Below are 27306 nucleotides of genomic sequence, written 5' to 3'. Positions count from 1 at the left end.
ATCTATTACTCCAAATGCACAATTTGCATAAATCTCAAAAAAAAAGGCAATCTCAACAACATACCTTTGCTGGGTGTGGTGGCTCACACCTGTAATCCAAACTACTTGGAAGGTTGAGGCAGGAGGATCACTTGAGGCCAGGACTCTGAGAATCAATCAGCTTGGGCAACTGATTTATGGTTTGGATTTGTATCCCTGCCCAAATCTTACGATTGAATTGTAATCCCCAGGTTGGAGGAAGGGCCTGGTAGGAAGTGGTTGGATCATGGGGGCAGATTTTCCACTTGATGTTGTGGGTTCTTACGGGATCTGCTTGTTTTAAAAGTGTGTAGCGTCTCCCCCTGCTCTCTTTTCCTCCTGCAGCCACGTACGACATGCCTCCTTCCCCTTCATCTTCTGCCATGACTAAGTTTCCTGAGGCCTCCCTAGCCATGCTTCCTGTACGGCCTACAGAACTATAAATCAAACCTCTTTATCAGTTACCCAGTCTCAGGTAGTTCTTTATAGCAATGTGAGAATGCACTAATACAGCAGTGTAGTGAGACCCCCATCTCTAAAAATCCTTTTTAAAAAGAACATCCTGCTGGTTCCTCTGTTATGAGGCTGTGGGTGTAAGTTCAAGCCCCGCTGCCCTAAAGCTTCCACATACGCTCCTGGCCATTCTTCTCATCTAACCTGTGGGGCCTGGGACACAGAACTTGCCTCATGGATTCTGGCATCCCCTTTGACCCAGGCTACCTAGGGGATCTGGCAGATGCCCCCACCATCTGTGTATTGTACTTTGATTTGTGCATTCTTCCTAGTGCACATAAATCACGTGGTCCATCTCCACGGCTGCCTTTCATCTTCACCTTGGGTTCACTCAACTGACGGACTAAAACAGGTTTTGTTACACCATTGGATACTGGAAAATTCTTAACGCCAAATCAATGTCCGTTCACTTTCAAAGCAGACAGGTAAATTGTCCATGGCAGAAGGAAAGCAGAAAACAAGAGATGTCCTAGACTAACACCCGAACTCATCTGCCTCTAAAATCCACCCTTCCTTTGTATCTGAAACCCAGGAGAGGAAGGGTAACATGTCACAGCGATACTAGCTCGACAGCTGTCAGCCAGAGGTCTCTGAGGAGAGGATACATCCCTCGGCAGGAAAAACTGGACTAGCATTGGTGGTGTGCCAGGGGAGGGGACGTGAGCTGCCGGGTGAATACTAACCTTCCAGCAGCTAGCTTTTCAAAGTTTCTCAGTGCAGTGGCCACGTGGAATGATCAATTCAGACACTGAATTGTACCAGTACAACCCAACCTTCAAATGCAGTGTTTAGTAGAAGCCAAGAGACAGAATACCAAACTATATTTACTGTATACAGTAGTAAAGGACAACAAATAATATACAAATTGGTGAATAAACACAACAGAGCCAACAAACATCCCACCCAAGCCCATACAGCAAACGGGAAATGAGAACATTTTTAGCAAGATTTCAAGCAAGCAAGAGATGATGGGTTGTTCAGGTGACTATAAAAAGGCAGAGAATGGCCACCAAGCAGCAATGGATCCTCAGGGAAGGACGATAGGCAGAACTATGAAAATGTTTAATTGGTATAGATCCCAAAATATTTCACAGAACTGAAATCACCAGACTAATGCATAAATTCAATACATATTTGGAAAGCAGCACAGCACAAACCCACGAGAAGAACGTGAAGTCATCATTCCATGGGTTCATTTGTAACCACACTTGGAAGTAGCTCTTTTACACAACAACGTAACTGTGAAGTCAGCAATACTTAATCTTACTTTTTTATATATAGACCATAATTATTCATCAGAAGCAAATACTAGAAGAAATCTGAGGCTACAACACCAATATCAAATGAGAAATGTGGGAATTTCTTCAATACTGAGAAGAAGAAAAAGCCAATTTTGGTTGTGCCAATCCTTGCCTGTGTGCCAATGCCAGGTACTGAGCAGGGAGTGGGGTGGGAGGGTGGCAGGGAGGTGGGTCCTGGGCCTCAGACCCCAAGGTCACATGCTCAAGGGCCAGAGAGCCTGTGGAGCCAAATTACCAAAGGACTGTTATTTTTTACCCTTTGAAAAAACATTCCAGTATTCTCCCTTAAACTTCAAATATACTGACAAAGCTTAACTTTGCAGTATTTAGTGTTTTAATCACCTGTGCCTGTAACCACAAATGACAGTCTGGCCTCCCTCCCCACCTTTCCCCCAGCCTGTCCGACAGCCGCACCCCCACTGCAGGAACACCAATGCTCTATGTGACTGGAGTGAGCAGAGGAGAGGCAACCAACTCAGGAGTCAGATCCCTGGCCAGACTGAAAGCGAACATTCAGGCTACAATTTTGGGGTTAAAAAAATGTTACAGGAGAGGGAAAACAAAAATGAAAACAAAAACAAACCCAAAATACCTTGCAACTCATTTTACCTGAACAAAGATAACAATTCTGATTGGCCCAATTTAAGTTACAGATTCATCCCTGCAGATAGTTTTGAGTTGCACTTGGAAGTACATCAAGGAGGAAAATCACTGTGGTGAACGTCCTCGAGTTTCCACAGACGACTTTGTGGTCGGCATGGTCACCATTCAACAGCAATGCAAGGACGGACGGCCCAGGCTGGGGACGGCCCTCTAGAAACCATGCCCCACTAGGCTGCTCTCCGGCGCACCTCCTGTCTGTTGCTGGAACACATCGATGGTGTCCTCGTCCTCCATCTCCAGCTGTCACGGTTGTCACAACAGGCACAGCAAAAGAGAGGGGAGCCTGTTAGTTTTCCTCAGAGGATGAGAGCCTCACTGGTACAAGTGTTCCCTGACACTAGTGACATCATCTGATCACACCTTGGCTCTTGTCGGTCCGGACTGCAGCTCAGCACATGTGTAAGAGGCGTCGCTACATGCTCACCACAGGCCTACAGTTCACCAAGCTCCTAACAAAACTCACAAAAGCATATTCAAAGCTGAAATGTTAGCTGACAGAAAAACTGTGTCTAGGCTGGGCACAATGGCTCACATCTGTAATCCCAGCACTTTGGGAGTCTGAGGCAGGTGGATCACGAGGTCAGGAGTTCAAGACCAGCCTGATTAATATGGTGAAACCCTGTCTCTACTAAAAATACACACACAAAAAAAATAAGCCAGGCGTGGTGCTGCACGCCTGTAATCCCAGCTACTCCAGAGGCTGAGGCAAGAGAATCACTTGAACCTGGGAAGCGGAGGTTGCAGTGAGCTGAGATGGCACCACTACACTCCAGCCTGGGTGACAAAGTGATACTCCATCTCAAAAAAAGAAAAACTGAGTCTAAAAAAATCAACTGAAATGTCTAAAATTCTTATTGAAAATTATACAAAATTAGATTCTAGTTAAGAACATCTGCTGAACAGGACTGAGTCCTAGGACTGCAAGAGCCATGTGCTCTATACCAAGTGCAGGGAAACACGCCATGGAAGCCAAGTCCCCAGCTCACAGAAGGGCCCATCAAGTGGGGGTCCACTGCAGCTTCTCCCTGCCCCTCCTCTTCAAAGCCCAGGCAAGGCAGTGAAACATGCCGGCTCACTTCCCTTCCACACAGGGGGCGCAAAACACCCACCCTGATCTTCCATTCTCTGAGCAAGAGGAAGCTTCTGCCTGGTGCTACAGAGACACAGCAGGACTGGAAGCAGTCATGCTCCCAGACGGAAAGGAGTCCCATCAGGCTGTCTGCCACCCCCGCCCTGCCGCAGACATGGCGGGCTGGAGGGAGAACCCTCAGCAGAACTCCCTCTGCCCCTCAGTCCTCCTGTCCACAGCCTGCCCCCCGACTCCCAGTCAAGCCCTGGAGACTCCATGAGGCCTCCCTGCTCAGCTGATCTCACAGCCTCTCCCTGGTGAACCCTCCCAGAGCTGCCACTGTCTCAGCGCTGTACAGATTTCCTAAAGTAGCTAGAAATTGATATTTACTGCGAAGATGTTTTTGATATTTATTAAATACTAAATATTAAATATTTAAAATATTAAATGTTTTACAAAAATATTTCCACATAAAACACTCCAGTGGATTCTCACAACCTCGAGAGAGAGAAAAAGCAGGTATTAGCTCCATTTACAGACAGACAAAACTGAGACTCCACAAGATGAAGTGATTCTTCACAGGGACATCAGCTGACAAAAGACAAGAGCTGCAGCCTGAACCAAGTTTTAAAAAACGTCTGTTTCCGAGTCCAAAGCTCTTTCCACGACAGTATGATGCACTGCGATGTGATATGCGGAATCTCATTCATTTTACCATGTGACAGGTAGGTGCTTGAGATAAACGACCTGTACTGACTGATAATCAGGTATGATGGCACATTCTGTCCACTCACGTCACTTGCACAAGATGCTTAAAGGGCACAAGAATCAAGCCAGCCACTGAGCTGCAGATGAGCTACAACCGTAGGTGCCCAGACAATGAGTGGGAGGGGCCCCGAGTGCTCCTTCACCCCCGCTTTCCCCACTGTGAGGATGGGCCCGGCACTTGGCCCCATCTCCAGACAGCAAGAATGATGTCTGCAAAGCAGTTTTCTCATTTGAAAATTAATTTTTAAATCTGAAAAGTAAATAATCTAATAATCAAAATCATTAAGGAAAAAGCAGAAGGCATTCTGTATGAGCTCCCATCTATGATTCGCAAATAAGCATATCCCAAATGGCAGTTACCCCACGCAAATCAGAAGTCACCCTGGAACCCACACGAAGCCAGCTCCATACCTGTGCTGGAGTGTCGGTTTCATTAATTGGCTGCCCGTCAAACCTGAATCTAATCTGTCTCATTGACAAGCCCTGAAAAGAAAAAGCAGTCACCATTAAATATTTCCAGATACAGTTTAATTCAAAAACCAAATATTTTAATCCAATATCAGCATTCCAATATGCAGATGTAGGATCCAGTTCAGTATTAAAAACTCGCCAGTGGGCCTCCAATCTCTTTCACGTGGTGCCTGACACCAGTGTTTTCAGAACCCACCGTTCTACCATCTTCTCTCTGATGGGCTAAAACAGGTCATTTTCAACCCTGGTTTTGTTTCACCATTGGATACTGGGAAATTCTTAAAGCCAAATCAGTGTCAGTTCAGTTTCAAAGCAGATAGATAAGTTGTCCATGGCAGAAGGAAAGGAGACATATTTAAACACCAGAAAACAAGAGATATCCTAGACTAACACCCAAACTCATCTGCCTCTAAAATCCACCCTTGCTTTACATGTGAAACTCAGGAGAGGAAGGGTAACATGTCACAATGATGCTAGCTCAGACAGCTGTCCCTGAGCAGGAAAAACTGGACTAGCATTGGTGGTGTGCCAGGGGAGGGGACATGAGCTGCCAGGTGAATACTAACCTTCCAGCAGCCAGCTTGTCAATCAAAGCTGCTCAGCACTGTGGCCTCGCAGAACAGTCAGTTCGAACACCGAATCCTCTCTCTCCTGGTGCCCTGACCTGCCCTGCCTCATCCCTCCCATTTCCTCCCAGAAGTGGAGCAGGGCTTCTACCCTGCTGGCATCACCACCTCCTCCCTTTGCAAAGTTCTCAGCAAGGAACTGGATGTGTGACAATGAGGGACAAGAAAAGAGGCTGCAGAAAGCCGGGGAGCAGTCACCACCATGACTTCGGCCTTGAGTCGGGCAGCAGGAAGGAGAGCACACAGCCTTTCTTGTGTCCTGAGGGAATGCAGAAACATGGCCAGGGACAGAAACATTTCCTCAACCAGCAGTTCTGATTTAACTGAAACAGGACCAACAGTTAAAACGTGCATCTGCTCCCCCTCGAAGCCCCACTGAAATGACGGAAATGCAAAAGGCACAAACAGCAAGGATAAAGAAAATGGGTGCGGGGAAGGGCAGAGCTGTCCCGCTGGGCTGGGCCAGAGGCTACCGAGGCGTGGACGCTGCACTCGAACCCCGGGGCAGAGGCACTGGCAGGCCCCAGCCTGGCAGGCGGAGCTGTGGCAGGCGGCTGACTCTGAAAAGCTGCCTGGAAGCTCACATGCAGAGCCCTCAGGCAGGACCCCTACAACCCTGTACCTCCCACTGCAGCACACAGGAGGTCTGCTTTCTGAAGAGGTGGGTGCAGAGGTCCAGTTCCAAGGCGGAAGCAGGCCCGTGGAAGCCCCTGTCCTTAACCCTGCGCACCAAGCCCCCTGTCTCTCTGGATGTGCCCCCAGGAGGCTGGCTGGAGCCTCGGGGACTCAACTGTCAAACTGCAGCATCTGGGCACCTCCAGAACCCCCAATCCAGACAGGTCACCCCACGTGGATGCACAGCCCTCGGAGCAGAGCCATCCAGGTACACGGCTTCTCAGCAGCTTCTCAGTGCTCCATGCGTGCACACAAGTCAGCCTTCATGAGAGCAGTGAGGGAAAGGCTCCACCGTGCAGCAGCCCAGAGAGGAGGGGAGGCGGCAGGAGAATGCTCCCAACACACATACACACACATGTGCACACACCACACAAACCTGCATACACGATTCAACCTCTATTCTAAGTAAAACATAATACTACCTTCAGAAAACAATAAACTGCTACTGAGGATGGGGGCGGTGGCTCACATGTGTAATCCCAGCACTTTGGGAGACAGAGGCAGGAGGATCACTTGAGCCCCAGGGGTCAAGGCTGCAGTGAGCCATGATCTCACCATTGTGCTCCAGCTTGGGGAATAGAGAGAGACCCTGTCTCAAGAAAATAAATAAATTGCTACTGAGAAAAAAAGAACACTCAAAGAACAGAAAGAAAAAGGAACTTTTGGAAATTAAAAATCATGACAGAGATGAGAATGTCCATAGAAACTAGAAAGACGAAGCTGAAATGACCTCCCAGAAAGGAGACCAACAGCAACAGGAAGCCCAAAGCAAAACGGGAGACAAAGTATCACATTTACAATAGCTAGGACAACTAGCAGCAGGAGGAACAGGAACTCCAGAAAGAGGGAACAGAGTCTGGAGAAGCACACAAATTATCAAAGGAGTAACATAAGGCATACTTCCTGAATAAAAATCAACGTCCAGAGCCATAAAGCACCCAGCAGCATGAGTGAGAAAATCGCCCAGCCCTGAGGCCATGATAAGGAAATGCTGGAATGCCAGCATATGGTCCAGACACTTCTGGAGAAAAACAAGTCACAAACAAGCACAGAAAATCAGAATCCACTCAAATTCTCACTTTTTTTTTTTTTTTTTTTTCCCAGATAGGGTCTTGCTCTGCCCCCGGGCTGGAGTGCAGTGGTGTGACCACAGATCCCTGCAGCCTCCACCTCCTGGGCTCACGGAATCCTCCCACCTCAGCCTCCTGAGTAGCTGGGACTATAGGCTTGCACCACCACACCTGGCTAATTTTTTAAATGTTTGGTAGAGACAGGGTCTCCCTGTGTTGCCCAGGCTGGTCTTGAACTCCTGACCTCAAGTGATCCTCCCACCTCAGCCTCCCAAAGTGCTGAGATTAGAGGCATGAGTCACCATGCCTGTTTTTTGTTTTTTTTTAACATTGGGAGCTATTCTCATGACTGACCTCTAAAAGAAAAAAGAAAAAAAAAGTTTTAACCAGGAATACTGTATGCAGCCACATACTGAAGTGTGAAGGTTTGTAAAAGCAAAAGTCGCTTTCAGCCATGCAGTGTCTCAAAGACACTGCCCTTCTGTGCCCTTTCTGACACGACCCTGGAGGATGTGCTCCATCACAAAAGGGAGGAGGGCAAATCGGGAAACACCCAGGGGAGCGCCAAGTTTCTAGAAGGATTTGAGCAGGAGGCCCTGGGACCACGACTGTGCAGCCGGCCTCACAAGCAGCAGTGCAGGTGGGGGAGGCAGGGCGCCCCGGAGAGCAGTGGGAAAGCAGAGCCCCTGAGGCATGTACACGGCCCCACAGGCCTGCCATCCCGCCGCACAGCAGACAACACGGGCACCCAGGAAGTCACACACACAGTGACCACCAGCCCAGGCAGCACAAACTCCAACAAGGGCCAGGGTCCAGCACCGAGCAGAGGCTGGGTCGCTCGCTCTGCTGGGAAGAGCAGGGCCTGCGCGTCCGGACGCTCAGTCTCACCTTTTGCAGGTGAAAATAAGATCTGCCTTCAGCAAACAGAAGTCGAGGGGCTGCTTGCCAACAGCGTGCAACGCACGCAGTGGCCAGTGACTGCCCCTGACCAGCAGGGTTCAGAAGCGCGAGGCAAAAAGGAGGAAATCTAACTGAAAATCCATAGGCAAGAGAGTCAAATGAAAGGGTGACGAGTTGCTGTATTTTCAAATCCGCTAAAGAAAAGCAGCCTCCAGGCCCCACTCAGGGAAGCAGGGCTCCCCGGGGAAAGGCACCTGGCTGCAGGGCCAGACCCCCAGCACTCCAGGCAGCAGCCAGCAGGCAAAGCCCATAGGAGTGGCCTGGAGAGGGACCCCCTGGCCCAGGGCGAGTCCTCCGAGCATTACCAAGAACGACTGACAGGCACACACACCAAGTCCACAACCACACAGCAACCAGAAGGCGTCCGCCCAGCAGGGCACTGCCAGTGAGGCAGCTCATTATCCTGAAACTGGAGGAGGAGAAAGAATCACATACATTTTTTCCTTTCCTAACAAAAGGGAAAACCACACTGCAGATGAGGGCACTGTCTCTCCAGGGCCTTACAGCTCACACGGGAGGACAGGGTGACAGCGCCATGGGGCACACGCCACCTGCAGCTCCAGAAAGGCCAGCCCCGGGCAGGGCTCCCGACAGCCTTCAGCGTCACGGACTTCACAGATGTCAGTGCCCCATGAAGAACGCAGCCCCCGGGAAGCCACCTTGTCAGGAAGAAAACCCCAGCATGCTCGTCTGAGCCTCCAGGTGCCCCCGCCTCATAAAAGGCCATGGGGACACAGAACAGCAAGCCCAGCCTGGGCCAAGTTTACAACACAAGCACCCGCCCACCCGCCCATCCGTGAAGAGGGCGCCTCAAGCAGCTGCATCTGGGTCCGGCCCCGACGCTCATGTTCCCGGGATGCCTGGAACCCACGGGACCTGCACACACGCGGGGGGCCGTGCAGGGGGCCCAGGCGCGCACCTGCCTCTCGCAGTAGGCCTTCATCAGCTTGCTCAGCGGCGTGTGCCTCTTGATCTTGAACTGCACCACGGAGCCGTCCTGCCCAGCCACCTTCAGGTTGATGTGGTCGTTCTCCGTCTTCACGCCCTCCTGCAGGAGACACCAGAGACTGGCCTCAAAACTGTCTCACAATAACCTCGGCTTTACAGGGCAAGTCTTTAGGTAACCATTGGCTCTTTAAAGTCATTAAAGCCAACCTAGTTCTTAAAATCCTCCAGCAAGTCAGAATCGCTCATGTGACTGTTTTATTTTTACACAGAATTTATTTTTAACTTCCACTTGTTAGGCATCTGTGGGTAAAACAATGCAAATCTACAGTCCTCTAACAGGGTTAATTCAAAGAAAACCTGTTTAATAAATCTAGGGAAAAATCAGAGAAAATCCATCTTTATTTTAAAGTTATTATTGTGGGCTGGGCACAGTGGCTCACACCCATCATCCCAGCACTCTGGGAGGCTGACGTGGGAGGATGGCTTGGGCCCAGGAGCTTGAGACCAGCCTGGGCAACACAGCAAGACCCCATCTCTTTTTTTAAAATTATTCTTACGAAAGCAGTAAAAACACACATCCACAAGTCACTGCAGCTATACAGCACTAGTAAAAGAAACCAAAAACAGAACAAAACGCTGCAACTCAGAGGAACCCTGTGGGACATTAAAGTGGGGACCTCAGGAATCCAACTGAGGAGAGCCGCTTCCCAGGGCGGTGGCCAGGCTCCTTCTCACTGCCCTGTCATCGGCAAATGTGAAGGGAGCCACCTCTGAGTACTTTCTGGTTTCAAACGGTCCCATCTGAGCAGCAGCACGTGGTAGTACTTTACTTTTTAATTCACGCCATGCTTGAAGCTACTCAGCAATGGCAAAATCAGGGTGTCTTGTTGCCTGGAAATGCACTTTGAGTTGAGGCAAGAAGCTGATGTCAACAGACTGGGAGCCAACTTCGGGGCAGCTCAGTCTGAGCAGGAAAGTGGGGCGCCCCTCAGCTGGCCTGCACTGCCGGATGAAGCATCTGAGTGAAGTGATGAGGCATGGCCCTCTGGGTCATTCTGAGTATCAAGTCTGGAGCACCCTGGCACCTTCTCACCCTACGCTGAGGTGCTCCCTGAGGGAGCACTGTGCATTCCCTGGAGACCCTTGGGGAAGCATGGTGCTCTCTGTCAAGGGAGCTAGAATGGCCTGTGAGGGGCCCTGGAACTGAGGAGCTCCAGCCACAAGCCTGAAGATGGATATTCTGGGGTGGCACTCACCCCCCAACTCCAGTCTTGGACCAGGTATCCCTGCCCACTCCAGGGAGGCTGGTGGCTTCGCAGCCGCTTGAGTGGTGAGCTGGCACACCCCTCATTCCCCCATCCCCTCAGCCCCAATGTGGCCTCCAGCGCAGAAAAAACTGGCCCAGGAAGTGAGGGCATGCAGACCGCTCTGGGCAGGATGTTAGTGGGGACCCATGCATGAAGCCCCTTCACTTTAGGGAAGGTAGATATGGGTGTGTTCAAAGGCACAGACGCAGGACCCAGACCTGCACACACGAGCAATGGCTGCAGCCCCGGGAGAGGCTGGGGCAGGGCAGGGCCAGCCACAGCACCTCTGCCCCGTAATAGACAGAGGCCAGGAATGGACAGTCTGTCCCAGACCCCTGGTGAATTCCTAATAAACAAGTGAACTCATGAGTTAAAAAATGAAGCCCTGGGCCAGGTGCAGTGGCTCATGCCTATAATCCCAACACTTTAGGAGGCCGAGGCAGGCAGATCACAAGGTGAAGAGATGGAGACCATCCTGGCCAACTTGGTGAAAACCTGTCTCTACTAAAAATACAAAAATTAGCTCAACGTGTTGGCAGCTGCCTGTAGTTCCAGCTACTCGGGAGGCTGAGGCAGGATATCACTTGAACCTGGGAGGTGGAGGTTGCAGTGAGCTGAGATCGCGCCACTGTACTCCAGCCTGGCAACAGAGTGAGACTCCATCTCAAAAAAAAAAAAGAAAAAAGAAGCCCTAAAAACATGGACCCCAATTTGCTACAGTCAGTCCTCTGCCTCAGCTATCCAGGGAAGTCAGAACCATTCTCCACCTGACCCAAAAGCTCTTCTTCCCAGCACCACTGGGTCCCAGGGTCCACTTCTTCCCCTTCCTCAGAGGCCCAGGGCAGAGCTGCTCCCACACGCATGGAGGGGACCCACCCCAAGTGGGTCCGGTCAGGTAGCAGCCACGCAGTCATTCTGGAATTGAACAAGTGTTTTCAACTGAATTGACCCGAAGTTGACCACATGGCAGAGCTAAGTTTAAACACTGCTGAGAAAATAAGTATCATACGTCTTTTACATTTACTCTTCATTAAGAGGAAGCTACCTTCAAAAACATAAAGGACATTTATCCTTAGCCTAGTTTTTTTTTATTTTTGTTTTTTTGAGTCTGAGTTTTACCGTCACCCAGGCTGGAGTGCAGTGGTGCGACCTTGGCTCGCTGCAACTTCTCCCACCCTGGTTCAAGTAATTCTCCTGCCTCAGGCTCCCAAGTAGCTGGGATTACAGGAGTGTGCCAACATACCTGGATAATTTTTTGTATTTTTAGTAGAGATGGGATTTTCATCATGTTGGCCAGGCTGGTCTCAGACTCCTGACCTCAGGTGATCCACCCGTATATTTGGCCTAGTTTTAACAAGTATTTAAATATTCCAACGACCCCAGGGTGGAAGAAGTTTGAGTTCACTGGAGTCAAAATGTAAAAAGGAAAGGTCACTCCGAACACATCTGGATAGAGGTTTCCCTGGAGTTTCACTACATAGCAAGCGGAGACTTCCACAGAGACCCGGACCGTGGTTCCAGGAGGTTCAATCCCCGTTTCCACTAGTGTCTAGCACTGAGCCTCCACTCTCACTTGTAAAGGGAGGGTGGTCACCTCCAGGACCAAGCCAGTATCAGAGACAGCCTCCTTAGAGAACCTTCAGCTCTAGTCATCTTCCACTGGGATATGACACAGAGGTCGACACTGCGCACCAAGGGCTTCAGAAGGTTCTCTTGTTTTTTTTTTTTTTTTTTTTTTTTTTTGAGACGGAGTTTCGCTCTTCTTACCCAGGCTGGAGTGCAATGGCGCGATCTCGGCTCACCGCAACCTCCTTCTCCCGGGTTCAAGCAATTCTGCCTCAGCCTCCCGAGTAGCTGGGACTACAGGTGTGTGCCAACATGCCCAGCTAATTTTTGTATTTTTAGTAAAGACGAGGGTTCACCATGTTGACCAGGATGGTCTCGATCTCTTGACCTCGTGATCCACCTGTCTCGGCCTCCCAAAGTGCTGGGATTATAGGCGTGAGCCACCGCGCCCGGCCGCAGGTTCTCTTTTTTAAATCGTGGTCAACGTGACTACAGACCCTCCCAAGGACAGGCCAGAGCACCTTAGTGAAGGGTGCACACCCCAGGACTGAGACAGGGATGCACACTCCAGCGTGGCAATCGAGGAAACTAAAACACACCCAAGGCTGGCTAAGGAGGGGTGGGCATGCCTAGGGGGTGGGCGCACACTGGGGAACGCCATGGGGAACGGTGGGTACACAACGGGAGGCCCGATGGGGAGGGGGTGGGCGCACACGGTGGGGGATGCGATGGGGAGGGGCGGGTGCACACGGTGGGGGGGATGCGATGGGGAGGGGTGGGCGCACACTGGGGGCATGGTGGAGAGGGGTGGGTACACACGGGGCGCGATGGAGAGGGATGGGTATCCACTGGGGACACGATTGGGGAGTCTCGAAGAGAGATGGGCACACACCGGGGGATGCAATGTGGAGGGGTGGGCGCACATGGATGGGGAGGAGGGTCGAGAAGGGGCGGGATGGGTACACACTGGGGGCACGATTGGGGGTCATGAAGGAGAGGTGTGGGCAAACACGGGGACATGATGGGCGCACGATGCGGAGAAATGGGTGAATACGGGGGGCGCGATGGGCGCCCTGGAAGGATGGCAGTGCTGTTCGCAAGGGCCAGGCCCCTCAGAACACGCCCATCCGGGGTAACCCCGATCCGTGCGCTCAACAGGCGACCCGGGTTCTGCTTAGCTCTCATTCCTCGGTGCCTATATGGGGGGTTACCCACACCAAGGGCGATGCCGCAGGAGAGGGCGACGCCGCCGGGCAATGACTCAAGAGAAGGCCACGCAAAGACGCCTCGGGGACGCTGCCGGGGCGGGATCGGAAGCTGGGCCGCTGCTTCTGCCCAGCGCGGGGTCCACACCCGGCGGTCGCCGAGGAGCAAGACCTGCCGCTTCCCGGCTGGGGAGGGGCGGGGCGTGGGGCAAGGGCGTGGCCAGGCCCGGCGGGGGCGGAGCTGGAGGCACCAAGCGCTTCGGGGCGGGGCGCGCCCTAGGCGGTCCCACTTCGGGGCGGGACACTACAAGGGGTGGGGCGCGGGGCGGAGCCGGGCTAGGGGAGGAGAGGGGCGGGGCCCGGCGGGGGGTGGGGAGGGGGCGGAGTCTGGCTGGGGGCGGAGCCGAGCTGGGGGCGGGGCGCGCCGCCGAGCGCCGCCGGGCGGGGGAGGGGAGCGGCGAGCCGGGCGGGAGCGGGGGAGGGGAGGGGAGGGACGGGAGCGCGGGCGGCGCCGCCGGCCTGGGCGCGGGTCCCCGAGGGCGCCGCGGTCTCCTGGGGCCGACGGGGAGCGGCGCGCGGCGGCGAACGCGCCCAAGACGCCCGCGATGGTCGCGCGTGCAGACGGGGGCGCCGCTCTTACCTTGGGCTTCTCCTCGGACATGGCTGCTCGGGCGGCGCGGGCAGGCGGCGCGGGGGAAGCAGCGCGGAGCGGACGAGTCACGCTCACGGCCCCGCCGCTCTCCCGCCGCAACTGCGCGCGGGGCCGCGCTTTTCCCCCAAATCCCGGCGCGCTCGTTGGCCGGCGGGGGGTCACGTGGCCGCGCGCGTGCACGAGGCGCGCTCCCTGGGCGTCGGGCGCGCGCCGGCCTGGCCGCGGCTCCGGGCGGTTGGAGATGCGTCACGGGGCGGGTCCCGCGCGACCCCGGCGGGCGCGGACGGCCGAGGGCCCGGGGACTCCTGCCCGCCTCCCCTCCCGCGCCCTGGCCCCGACTCGTTTCCCGGGGACAGCGTTCCTGGGGTGCGGGAAGTGAGGCCGGGGCCGCCGGGACGTGAGGCGGAGGGGGAGGCCCCGGGGGCGACGTTCCCTCTCGGGAGGCGCGGACGGGGCGGATCAGGCCGGCACCCGGGGCCGGTGGGGGCGCCACGCGCCTCCCGCAGCCGCAGCGTCGTGTCGGTTGTCGGCCGGGGCCGGGCTCCCTGGGCCGCCGCTCCCGCAGGGCTGCGCGGGGCCCTCCGCACCCGGCCTCCGGAAGGCACGTGTTACCTGTGAGGAAACTGAGGCACTAGGCGGTCAAACCATCCCCGCGTCAGCGCTGCGGGCGGGACGGGGCTGGTGGGCGCGGGGAGCCTCCCCGGCCCTGCCCGGCCCCCGAGCCCGAGCCCAGCCTCCCGGCCGGCGTGGGCATGAGGGCGGGCACCCCGGCGTCCGCTGACCGGCCGGGGCGTGGCGGAGGCCGGACCCCACGGGCTCAGCTGGGACGGGGCAGGGCCGGGATTTGAACCCAAGCGGCTGAGCGCGGTCCCAAAGCCATAGGGACAAGTCTTCAAGGACCGTGACTTCACAAACCGCCTTCAACTCTTAACAATTCACTTCCTTGCCTAGAGCCCCACGTGGGAGCGGGAAGGCCGGTGATGTCTCTCGGCGGGCGGGTCGGAAGGTCAGCCGGGGTCCCAGGGTGTGGTCCCTTCTTTCTAGAACCGAGAACCCAAGGCCTCTCGGAGGATGCGGAGGTGGGCGGCCGGCCGAGGCCGTCCTGGGAGCGGGGGCCCTGCAACCAGCCCCTTGTGAGCGGAAGCGGGGCCTCGGAGCCCTTAGAGTGCCGGTGGGGAGAGCCCCGGGGCAGACGGGGTTCGTAGAGCTACCGACTCCGAGACGCTGTTAGTCATAAAACATAACACGACCGTGCGTAGCACAGACACGTTACATTGCGACCGGCGGTGGATGAGGGCAGCCCCCTCAGTGTTGTGCAACTGAGAAACACGCAGCTTAGAATTGGTGAGACGTGGAGCCCAAGTGTGTTGCCACTCAAAGTTAAGCCAGGTGCATTCCTCTGACAAAAAGCCGTGTCACGAATAACAAAGATGCTCAGATGACATTAAGTTTTAAAGAGCAGGCTAAAAGACGATGGTGGTCTGAATTCAAGTCATGCCGTCTGTGAAGAAAGGAGGCTGCTCCCGCACGCTGACCTGCCCCACATCCTTCCTCTGACCACAAAGATGCAAAACGGCTCTCTTGCAGCTGCGGGGACACAAAGGGCACTGCTAGTGGACCAGACACCAAGAGGTTTCTGAAGGACAGCAGGACACAGCCAAAGAGGACCGAATGGACAGAGAAACCAGAGCTCAGGAAAAACCAGGGCCTACCATGAGCACGGGGCAGGGAACCGAGACTGCCGGAGCCCCTCTGCGGTGCCATCACGCCTGGTGACGGTCCCAGGAAGACTCCCAAGAAGTCAGGAACTAGGAAATGAGTAACAGGATTGCTGACGTGAAAGCTCGACCCACGTGCTGACTAGGAGAGGGGTCCTGGCTGAGGACACAACTGCCAAAGTCACAGGACTCTCCCATGACAGAGAACTAAAGAGAGGGAAGGTGGGAAGCCAGGACACGGCATCAGTATAGGAAGGGCGGTGTCCCCCTGACAGCTGCAGAAGGAGAAGGTGGGAAAAGGAAGGCAGGACAGGGGCTCACCCCTGTAATCCCAGCACTTTGGCAGGCTGAGGCAGGTGGATTTCCTGAGGTCAGGAGTTCGAGACCAGTCTGAGCAACATGGTGAAATCCCGTCTCTACTAAAAATACAAAAATTAGCCACGTGTGGTGATGCGTGCCTTTAATTCTGGCTATTTGGGAGGCTGAGGCTGGAGAATCACTTGAACTCAGGAGTGAGAGGCTGCAGTGAGCCGAGATCACACCACGGCACTCCAGCCTGGGTGAAAGGACGAGACCCTGTCTTAAACATAAGAAAAGAAAATTCTCTGAACTAAAGAAATATTTGACTCCATAAACGGAAAGGACCCCTGAGTATTGAATGGCTGAGAGAAGATGGACACTGGGATGGGTGGTGTGTGAGGAGAAATCCCTGAAGCGTTCAGAGAAGTTTCTGCTTACAGTTAGGGAGGACTGGTTGCCTCAGACAAACCCAATAAAAATAGCCCAAAAATCGGTATAAAATATTTTGAAATCTGTTTAAGGATATCGGATAGTTACCAAAACAAATCTTTCTCTGAGGGGCAAAGACCTCCCACCACCTCAAAAAACAGGCAAGTTTTTTTTTTTCCTTTGAGGCATTTGGTGATAAGTATCCTGTATTATTCAGCCTAGACTTCCGTAAAAATAATGCAAACCACGGATAGTTATTTCCCAGCCTCCAGACAGTTCTGGAGACTGGAAGCCCAAAATCAGTGAGCCATGAGGGTTGGTATCCAGTGAAACCTCTCCTCCCAGCTTGTATGTGGCCACCTTGGCATGTTCTCACATGGCCTTTCCCCTGTGTGTGCAGACAGAGAGATCTCTGGTGTCTCTTCCTCCTTTTACAAGGACACCAGTACTGTGGGATTAGGGCCCCACACTTATCACCTCCTTAAAGGTCCTATCTCCAGATGAAATCATGTGGCGGGTAGGGCTTCAATATGCGAATGCTGGGAGACACAATTCAGTCTCACATGTGCACTGGGAAGAAGTTGACACTCTGAGTGAGCTTTTGAGTCTTATAGGATTGGGGAGACAATAATTGGGCATGAGGGGTGACAGCCCTCAAGATAGGCTCTGTTGAGTGACCCAGACCTTCAGCTGAGAGCACTGAGTGCTGCAGTAGGGGAGGAAGGCTGAGGGGTGAATGGATCATCCCTCTCAAAGTCTGAAATCAAGCTTCCAAAGGGCTCAAGCCCAGATTCAACTCATCTGCCCTCTTTCCCATGGCCAGCCTGAAGCAAAAGGAAATATACTGAGGAAAATAGCATCATCCAGGGTCTCAAACTAACAAAAATATTTCCATACACAATATCCGGATTTAAAGTTTACAAAGAAAACCAGAAGACAAATGATCCAAAGCCAAAATATATATAAGAAATAATCCCATGGAATTATGTCAACAGGATATTGACATTATACGTAGACTTTAAATGAATGTGATTAATATGTTCAAGAAAATAGATTATGAGATGAAAATCTTCAGCAGAGAAGTGGGGTATATAAAAAAGAATCTAATGGAAATTTTAAAACAAAAAATCCACTAGCTGAAGTTATAAATTCAATGGATATGTTTGAAACAGATTAGACACAGTGAAAGAGATAATTAATGAACTGAAAGATAGGTCAGAAGAAAATATTCAGTGTGGGCGCAGTGTAATCCTAGCACTTTGGGAGGCCAAGCTGGTTGGATCACCTAATGTCAGGAGTTTGAGACCAGCCTAGCCAACATGGCTAAACCCCATCTCTAATAAAAATACAAAAAATTAGACAGTTCTTCAGCCCTTGTTTAAAAAAAAAGAAAAAAAAAATTATGTGTGGTGGCAGGTGCCTGTAATTGCTTGAACCTGGGAGATGGGGGTTGCAGTGAGCCAAGATCACGCCATTGCACTCCAGCTTGGGTGACAGAGCAAGACTCATGTCTCAAAAAAAAGAAAAGAGTATATTCTGACAGAATCAGAGAGAGAAAAAATATGGGCAGTACAGCAAAAGGCCTAAGAGATATGCAATACTGTGAAAAGGCGTAATGTAATTTTTTTTTAGATGGAGTCTCACTTTGTTCTCCAGGCTGGAATGCAGTGATAGAATCTCAGCTCACTGCAACGTCTCCCTCCTGGGTTCAAGCTATTCTTCTGCCTCAGCCTCCTGAGTACCTGGGATTACAGGTGCATGCCACCATGCCCAGATAATCTTTGTATTTTTAGTAGAGACAGGGTTTCACCATGATGGTCAGGCTGGTATCGAACTCCTGACCTTGTGATTTGCCCACCTCAGCCTCCCAAAGTGCTGGGATTACAGGTGTAATGCATTTATAAAATGGAGTTACACAAAGAGAGAGAATAGGCCAGCAGTGATAGTTGAAGAGATAATAAGAGAATTTGTCAAAATTGATCAAAGGTAACAAAATACAGATTACAAATATACTATAAAACACAATCAGAATAGATTTAAAAAAAAAAAAAAAAACGAAAAACTTGGTTACATACAAAACCTGAAAACCAAAGACAAAGAGAATAGAAGCTGTAGAGGGGGAGACCCTGCAAGTGCCATGGCAAGGATCTGAAGCTTCAGCCCATTCCCATATAAATATTGAATTAGAAAAGAATTAGAAATGTAGGCACATAGTTATTCCTTTATATAATCACATATAATCTTATAATTATTCACTTATAATCAGAAAGATACATACCCAGTATAATCTTTAATTTTACTAATGACTATCAGGTTATGCAACATGGAACTGAGGTGACATTGTGAACAAAGTGATCCTAAGGCAAGATGCTCTAAGCCCTGTCACGCCCGCATAAGGGCTGCTGGAGGGCACCTCGGGTGTGCAGCAGTGCCAGAGCTGGGAAGGCGCCCGCTGTTTAGCCAGCTAGGGAAGGAGATGTCCAAAATGGCTGAGACATCTCTTTCCCGGGGAAGTTGGGAGAAAACTCCACTTCTCCAAGCTCTTGCAGTGGGCCTGACGGCTGTCAGGGAGGCCCACAGACATCCGGGGTCTTAACTGCCTCTGTGTGATGCTGGCTTCAGTGGTCAAGTCCATGTCCACTCTCACGCCCTGCTTCTGCACCTGCTTTCTCTTCTTCTCAGAAGATAAGAATTAATGTCCTTGACATTTCTGATAAATATGTGAAGAGCGCTGACGCATTAGCTTTTCTCCTCACCTCGGCTACTTGAAAGGCCAGGGCCCCCTGTCTTCAAGGCACGTGATTTACCTGACCCTATCACTGACCACCATTACCCCACCCTACCTTCCCTGACCCCAGCTTTGTACTCAATAAAAGTCACAGTGTCCAGGCACTCGGGGCCACTGCAGGTCTCCACACTTTGGTTGACAGTGGACCCCTCCCCCCAGCCCAAACTCTCTTTTATCTCTGTGTCTGTGTCTTTTATTTCTACAGTTTCTCATTTCCGCACCAGCAGGGAGGGGCTCACAGAACCCTATAGAGCTGAACCCTATGAGAAGACAGACATAGGAGAAACTAAAGGATTTACAACTGACTTTGCAACATAAACATGGAAGCCATGTAACAGTGGAATTAACATCTTCAAAGTGGTGAAAGAAAATAGCTATATACACAGAATTTTATACCCAATGACAAAATCATATAAAGGTAGAAGTGAAACATATTTCAGAAAAAGCAAATCATAGAGAAATGTGAAAGGAAAATAAAATCTTGGGACCCCAATTCACTCTGTCAAAAGGAAAAAATTAAGCTGAAAGCTGAGTCCTGCAAGAAGCTGCATTTCCTTTGGTTCCTAAGCAGATAACTACAGATAAAAGGTTAAACATCTCTACAGGTAGCTGCCCTATGTTCGCCTTATCTTATGGAAAATGCCAATTCCGTTTGCTGGTCATGAGATGAATGCACAGTTGACTCTTCCCCATTGCCTCCTTCTCTCTGTACGTGGTGCACATGTACAGTCAGTCATGCGCCCACTCCCTTCCTCTTTCCCCTGTAGCCCACTTTTCCTCTTTAAATACTAACACCCTCAAAGGCATCTTGAGAGAAAGGCACAGACCACAGACTATTTCTGTGATTCCATGCTTTTTTCTCCCAGGAATTGTCCTTAGCCTTGGCAAAATAAACTTAATTGATTGAGCCCTGTCTCAGACACTTTTTGGCTTCCATAATTAACTGTCAGAAAGCACACACTAAAGTAAATACTAAAAGGATTTCTTCAGCAGAGGGAAAGTGGCCCCAGATGGAAGTATGAAGCCCAGGAAGGAATAAAGAACAATCAAAAGGCTGCGTATCTGAGTCAATCTAGATGGACCCGGATTGCATAGAACAACAATAATAATGTCTTCTGGAGTTCTAAATAGATGTGGAATTAGAATAAGTGACAATGGTAGCATGAAAGCAGGAGGAATTAAGTGTTCTAGGGTTCTTGCGGTGTCTACACACTGGGAAAGGGAGGACAGAGTTTTAAGACATTTTCAGAAATGCAAATACCCACCGGGTTTTCCATTCATGGATCCTCACTGAAAGAATTATCATGGATTCACTGCAGCAAAATGCAAATGGAACTCATGACAGACATTCAAGCAGGACCAGTGTGAGCCGTTGAGTGGGCTGTGCACTGCGCAGCTCCAGGAACACCACTACCGTGCGATGGATGACTGAGAGTTCTGTGTTGTTTCCTGGCTGGAAAAAAAAGTGAGCAGGAAACCAGCAAAAGTCATGTTTAATACTAAATACTTTGTGCTGCATACTGTAGAAAAAAACACAGTATCTGGGATTAAAATCCCAGAGGATTATAACACAGAAGATGGAAGGGGCAGATACAGGACAGGGAGAGAGGAAGAAGGGAAGTACAAGCATGCTGCAGGTCTTGTCTGGTTCAAGGTGAAAACATAAAGATATTAATATCTGTTGATAGAATAATGGGAATTAAAACAGATATAAAAATGCTCAAGTTATGTATGCACTTTTCAGTATGCATGTTTAATTTCAATGAAAAAGTGGTTTATAAAGAAAAAACTTTACCAGCCTGGTCAACATGATAAAACCTTGTCTCTACTAAAAATACAAAAGTTAGCTGGGTGTGGTGGCAGGTGCCTGTAATCCTAGCTACTCAGGAGGCTGAGGCAGGAGAATCACTTGAATCCAGGAGGTGGAGGTTGCAGTGAGCCTAGATCTCTGTTGTTCTCACTTTTATTGAATTGCAAATCTGGGGGGAGGGTAGTAGGGCGTGGCCTTGGTGGTCAGCTACTGGGGGCTGGGTAAATAGGGCATGGCAGTGATAGGATCAAGTACATCACATGTCATACAGGTAGGGGCCCAAGAATTTCAGGTAGCTGAGATGAGGTAAGGAGCATAATGCATCAGCACCTTTTCCATACTTGTCAAGAAAGAACAAAGACATTAAGATTTACGTTACTTTTACTGATTATCCCTTCTAAGAAAAAAGAAACCAGGTGCAGAAGCGGAACATGAGAGTGGACATGGAACGTGACCACTGAGGCACAGCGTCACAGAGACAGTTCAGCCCCAGATGCCTGTGGGTGTCCCTGACAGTGTCAGGCTTACCGCAAGAGCTTGGAGGAGCAGAGTTTTCTCCTCACTCCTCAGAGGAAGGAGCCATCGCAGTTATTTTGGACGTCTCCTTCCCTAGCCGGCTGAACTGCGGGTGCTTTCTCAGTGCTTGGCACTGCTGTCCAGCCGAGGCGCCCTCCAGCAGCCCCTACAAGGGTGTGACAGAGGGCTTAAAGCGTCTTGCCTTAGGGTCATTCCTTTCAGTGTCACCCCAGGTTCACACTTCTGACCTGAGAGGCATTAGTAAAAGAATTAGGATCACCTGAGAATAACTAGGATCACCTATGAATAATAACTACTATGGTTATGTTTCTAGTTACCTTCTTCTTATGTATATGAAAACAGGCTGAGCCTTCTGGCTCCTGCTTCCGCACTTATGAGATCTCCCCCCTACAAATCACCCCACCATGCCCAGCTCAGGGTTGATTCATTTACAGAATCATGGGGCCCCCACCTCCAGCAATCTCCTCACTGAGATTTCTACCACATTCACAGCCCCCAGGTGCCCCCTTTACCAGTCCTCTGGTAGGGATTTGTCTGGAAACTTTAACGCCCACACTGCCCCACAGTTTCAGGGGGGTTGCCCATGCAGCTCAGCAGCAAAAGAGAAGAGACAGGGAAAATAACAGGAACTTCCCCAATGCTCTTTGGATCACAAGGCTCCTTGCATTCCTCTTGAGGTTTGGGGTCTATTTTGCCACCCTAATGCAGTGCTATGATGGGATGCTCTTGGGAGAGGGCTGGGAAAGATTTTTAAAAGTTAAAAACCAAAGCAGCCGGGCACGGTGGCTCAAGCCTGTAATCCCAGCACTTTGGGAGGCCGAGGCGGGTGGATCACGAGGTCAAGAGATCGAGACCATCCTGGTCAACATGGTGAAACCCCGTCTCTACTAAAAATACAAAAAATCAGCTGGGCATGGTGGCATGTGCCTGTAATCCCAGCTAGTCAGGAGGCTGAGGCAGGAGAATTGCCTGAACCCAGGAGGCAGAGGTTGCCGTGAGCCGAGATCACGCCATTGCACTCCAGCCTGGGTAACAAGAGTGAAACTCCGTCTCAAAAAAAGAAAAAAAAAAACAAAGCAAACCAAAAATCCAAATTCAATTCACATGCTTTGGCTTGCAGGGTCTCTTTTCCTCTGGCCAGAAAAAAATAGAATTCCTTTTGGAATTTTTTCTGTCCACATATGGTGTGCAGTTCCACACAGGTCAGCCTGCAGTCTAAGCTGGGCGATGAAAGACAAAGAATACTTGGAAAATCTCCCCACCAGCTTTTTCTTTGTGTTTCAGGCTCATTTCCCAATTTGCTTCCTACTGTTAACTTTTCCAAGTCCTCAGAAAGTTTATGTATTCTCCAGAGCTTTCAGTTGTCTTCAGTAAGAATGCTCCATATTGTCCAGCGCTGGAAGTCTCTTCATTTTTAAAAGATGTTTTGTTGGGTATAGAAATCTGGGTTTATAATCTTGAAAGATGTCACTTCAGTGTCTTCTGGCTTGCATAGTTTCTGCTCACAAGTGTGTTGTACTCCTTATCTTTGCTCCCCTGGGTGTAATGTGTTTGTTTGTTTGTTTTTTTCTATTTGCCTTCAAGATGTTTTCTTTATCTTTGATTTTGAGCAGGTGTATATAGCGTTTTCTTTTTTAAAAGATTTTTTTTTTTTTTTGAGACGGAGTTTCGCTCTTGTTACCCAGGCTGGAGTGCAATAGCGCGATCTCGGCTCACCGCAACCTCCACCTCCTGGGTTCAGGCAATTCTCCTGCCTCAGCCTCCTGAGTAGCTGGGACTACAGGCACGCGCCACCATGGCCAACTGATTTTTTGTATTTTTATTAGAGAGGGGGTTTCACCATGTTGACCAGGATGGTCTCGATCTCTTGACCTCGTGATCCACCCGCCTTGGCCTCCCAAAGTGCTGGGATTACAGGCTTGAGCCACCACGCCCGGCCTTTTTAAAAGATTTTTAACCCTGGCTATGGTTTTCTGAACTTGGATGTGTGGTGTGGTGTCTTTCATTATTCCTGAACTTTTTTTTTTTTTTTTTTTTTTTGCCATTATTTGTAAAAGATTTCTTCTCCCTCATTCTCTCTTCTCCTGTGTTACTCCAATTACACATATGTTAGACCATTTGAAATTACTCCAGGGCTTTTTGGTTTTTTATGTCTGATGTTTTTGTTTTTCACTTTTTCCTCATATTTTTAGCTTGGATAATTTCTGTGGACTTATCTGGAAGCTCACTGCTTCTTTTCTTCACTGTGTTGAGCCTACTCGTGAGCCTGTTGAGGCAGCCTTCCTCTCCAGCATTTTCATTTGACTCAGCATTTCATTCTCTGTGCTGAAGTTCCTCACCTTTTCATTCATGTTGTTTACCTTTCCACTAGAACCTTTAACATAAATTCCTATCTGACAACCCCTGCATCTGAGTCACATCTGAATCTAGTCCTGCTGAATTTTGTCTCCTGGTTTTGGGGTTTTTATTTCTTTTTTGTGCCTCATAATTATTCACTGAAAACCAGACATTGTATGTGAGACAACAGAGACAAGTAGCCTCCAGTCATTTTGTCACTGAGGTGTGGAAACTTGAGATTTTCCTTTTCATTTAGTTTTAGGAAGTCAGAATGAATCTGCCTTAGGTTCCTTGCCTCCAGACCCTATTCTCCTGCCTAAACAGGGTCTTGCTCCATGGCCCCAGCTAGAGTGCAGTGGCAAAACCATAGCTCACTGCAGCCTCGAACTCCTGGATTCAAAGCAATTCTCCCCCGTCAGCCTTCCAAGTCACTGAGACTGCAGGCATGTGCTGCCATGCACAGCTCTGCTGATTACTTAAGTTAAAACTATCTTGAAATCATTAGAAAGACCAAAGTTCTCAGCAGAGAAGTAGAAAACATATTTTCTAAAGAAACTTAGAATTTAAAAATAATAATATCAGGAACTTTTTAATCTCCTGGCTGGCCTCAAAAGCAGAATGGAGTTGTCAGAGGAAGATTCAGTGAACCTGAAAGGGAGTCAGTAGAACAATACAATCTGAAGAACATAAAATATTAAAACTACACTAATCTGAGCCCCAGACACCTAGCTGTCGGGGAAAAAACAAAAGGTCTAATTTTCCTGTCACTTTAGAATCCCAGAAAGATTGGTGAAGAAAAAATGTTTGAAGAAATAAAGACTAAAAAAAAAAAAAAAAATCACAAATTTACTGAAAAGAGATAAATTTATAGATTCAAGAAGCTCAGCAAACCCCAAAGAAGATAAACTCAAAGAAAACCACAATCAGGAACATGACAAATATAAAGAAAAGGGTCTTGCAGTTGGCCAGAGAACAGTTCCTCACCTTGGGGGGAGGCAGTACCACAAACTCCTCATCGGACACTGCCAGGGCCAGGAGGCAGAAATGACCTTGTGAAAGTGTCGAGGGCAATTCACCTCAGAATTTACTAACTAGAGAAAATACTCTTCAGAAAAGGTGGTGGAAGGACATTCTCAGAGGAAGGATAACGAGGAGAATTTGTAGCCAGCAGACTGTTTTAAGAAACGATAAGGAAGCTCTTGAAGCAGAAGGGTATATGATAACCAGATGAGGAAAGGAAGAAGCCCCGGAATGGCTAAAATCAATATAAAAAACATTTGTGCCAGATTTTTAATCATCTAAAAGATAATTGTCTAAAACAAAAACCAACAAACTTTTTCTGCAAAAGAACAGACAGTAAATATTTTATGCTTTCCTAGCCACAGGCTGGGAGAGTCCTAACTCTTTAAACAACTGTTAAATGGCCCAGCATGGGACTCATGTCTGTAATCCCAGCACTGTGGGAAGCCGAGATAGAAGGATCACTTGAGGCCAGGAGTTCAAGACCAGCCTGGGCAACATGGTGAGACCCCCATGTCTACAAAGAAATAATATTGTCTATTTATTTAAGACAGAGTCTTGCTCTGTTGCCCGGCTGGAGTGCAGTGGCACAATCTCAGCTCACTGCACTCTCTGCCTCCCAGGTTCAAGCGATTCTCCAGCCTCAGCCTCTCGAGTAGCTGGGACTAGAGGTGTGTGCCACCATCCTGGCTAATTTTTGTACTTTCAGTAGAGACAAGGTTTCACCATATTGGCCAGACTGGTCTCAAACTCCTGGCCTCATGATCCACCCACCTCGGCTTCCCAAAGTGTTGGGATTATGGCATGAGCCACCATACCCCACCTAGAAATAAATAATTTTAAGAAAGAACAGCAAAGTCCTTTTGGAATTTCACATTTAAAATGTTTAAAATGTAAAAATCATTCTTAGCTCATAGGTAGCTTGGCCTTCATCCATGGGCCATAGTTTGCCAACCCTTGGTCTGAAACAGACAGTGGTCACGCAGCGGGTTTACAGCATTTGTAAAAGTCAATCATAACTCAGCATTGTTATGGTGATAATGTCATTGGTCATGACATCATCTATAGATTCAACACAACCCCAACCAAAATCTTAGCAGGACTTTACGTAGAAATCAATACTCTGATTCTGAAAGTTATCAGGAAAGGCGCAGGAATGAGAATAGTCCAGGGAAACTAAAGGAAGTAGAAGAGCCGGTTTTGCAAAGAACAGAATCAGGGAACTCACCATACCTGACTTTAAGTCTTAATATAAAGCCACAGTCATCAAGTGCTAAGTGACGGTCACACAGATTGCTGAACAGACTGACAGATCAGAGGCAGACGCACACACAAATGGCCCGTTGATTTTTGACACAGGTGCAGGGACAGTGCACTGGAGGGAAGATGCCTTTCTGTGCATAGAGAGACCTCCACGCTGACCTCAGTGGGGAGAAGACGCCTTTCTGTGCATAGAGAGACCTCCACGCTGACCTCAGTGGGGAGAAGACGCCTTTCTGTGCATAGAGAGACCTCCATGCTGACCTCAGTGGGGAGAGGGTGACTTTCTGTGCAGAGATCTCCACGCCACTTCATGGGAGAGAAGACGCCTTTCTGTGCGTAGACAGAGCTCTATGCCGACATCAGGGCCGATTTTCCTCATGATTCGCCCCCCCACCTCCCACTGCTTCCTGACCCTAAACAAGGGCTGATCCCAACATGGAATGCTACAGGATCGCAAGCCCTCACCACCGTGTTCAGGCCAGGGCTGGAGAAATCTATAGATTCCAAGCCCTGTAAGTGAAATAAGGCTGGATCAGCCGGGGGCACTGACCCAGGACGTAGGGATTACCGTGTTGCATCGGGGACCTGGAAAGGGGTTCCCTGTCTGGCTGATAGACCCTCGGGCTGCACTTGGCCAATTAGCTTGACACGACAGCCTTCCTGGTGTGTGTGGCCCCTGCACCAGCAGCATCTCTATCACTCGAGGACTGCTTCCAAATGTGGATTGTTGGCTCCTTCCCAGGCTTGCCAAATCAAAGGCTTAGGGACCTGTGTCCTGGCGAGCCTTCCAGGGACTTCCCATGCCGTGAGTGTGAGTTACAAATTGTGCGTAAATTCTCTAGGAATCTTGCTGACAGGCAGCTTCTGACCCAGCAGGTCCTGGGTAGGGACAGACACTATCTGTCCAGGGGTTGCCAGTGCTGCTGCTGGAGGGGAGTGCCCCCAAGGAGCCTCTGGAGCAGGGTTCTCAGCCCTGGGTGCACATTGGGGTCACCTGGAGAGTGAAAAAAAAACCACTCGTGTCAAGCCCACCACGGCCCCAGGCCCATGAAATCAGTGCGTTGGTACAGGGTCTGAAAGTGCAGGTATCAACACTCCTCAGTGATTCCAGCATGCAGCCAAGGCGGAGTCTCTGCTGCAGAAGGTGAGGCGGGAGCTCGTGGACGTGGCCGAAGCGGGAGCTCGTGGACGTGGGCAAGGTGGGAGCTCGTGGATGTGGGCGAGGCGGGAGCTCGTGGACGTGGGTGAGGTGGGAGCTCGTGGACGTGGGCGAGGCGGGAGCTCGTGGGAAT

General features: G+C 50.2%; 1 protein-coding gene across 1 annotated transcript; it reads right to left on the bottom strand.

Moving 5' to 3' along the window:
- Window positions 1-1335: 1335 nt before the first annotated feature.
- On the bottom strand, window positions 1336-13953 carry SUMO3 (small ubiquitin like modifier 3). The gene is made up of 4 exons (XM_039480375.2): window positions 13801-13953; window positions 9054-9182; window positions 4744-4815; window positions 1336-2735 (listed from the first exon to the last, which is right to left on the bottom strand). Exons 1-4 carry the CDS (start codon window positions 13819-13821, stop codon window positions 2646-2648), a joined length of 312 nt encoding a protein of 103 aa, XP_039336309.1. The 5' UTR covers window positions 13822-13953; the 3' UTR covers window positions 1336-2645.
- Between the last annotated feature and the right edge of the window lie 13353 nt (window positions 13954-27306).

The sequence above is a fragment of the Saimiri boliviensis genome, chromosome 18 (genome assembly GCF_048565385.1).
Source record: "Saimiri boliviensis isolate mSaiBol1 chromosome 18, mSaiBol1.pri, whole genome shotgun sequence".
In the NCBI taxonomy this organism is placed as follows: Eukaryota; Metazoa; Chordata; class Mammalia; order Primates; family Cebidae; genus Saimiri; species Saimiri boliviensis.
Note: the sequence above shows the minus strand (reverse complement) of the source record. Positions and strands in the feature narration are given on the sequence as shown.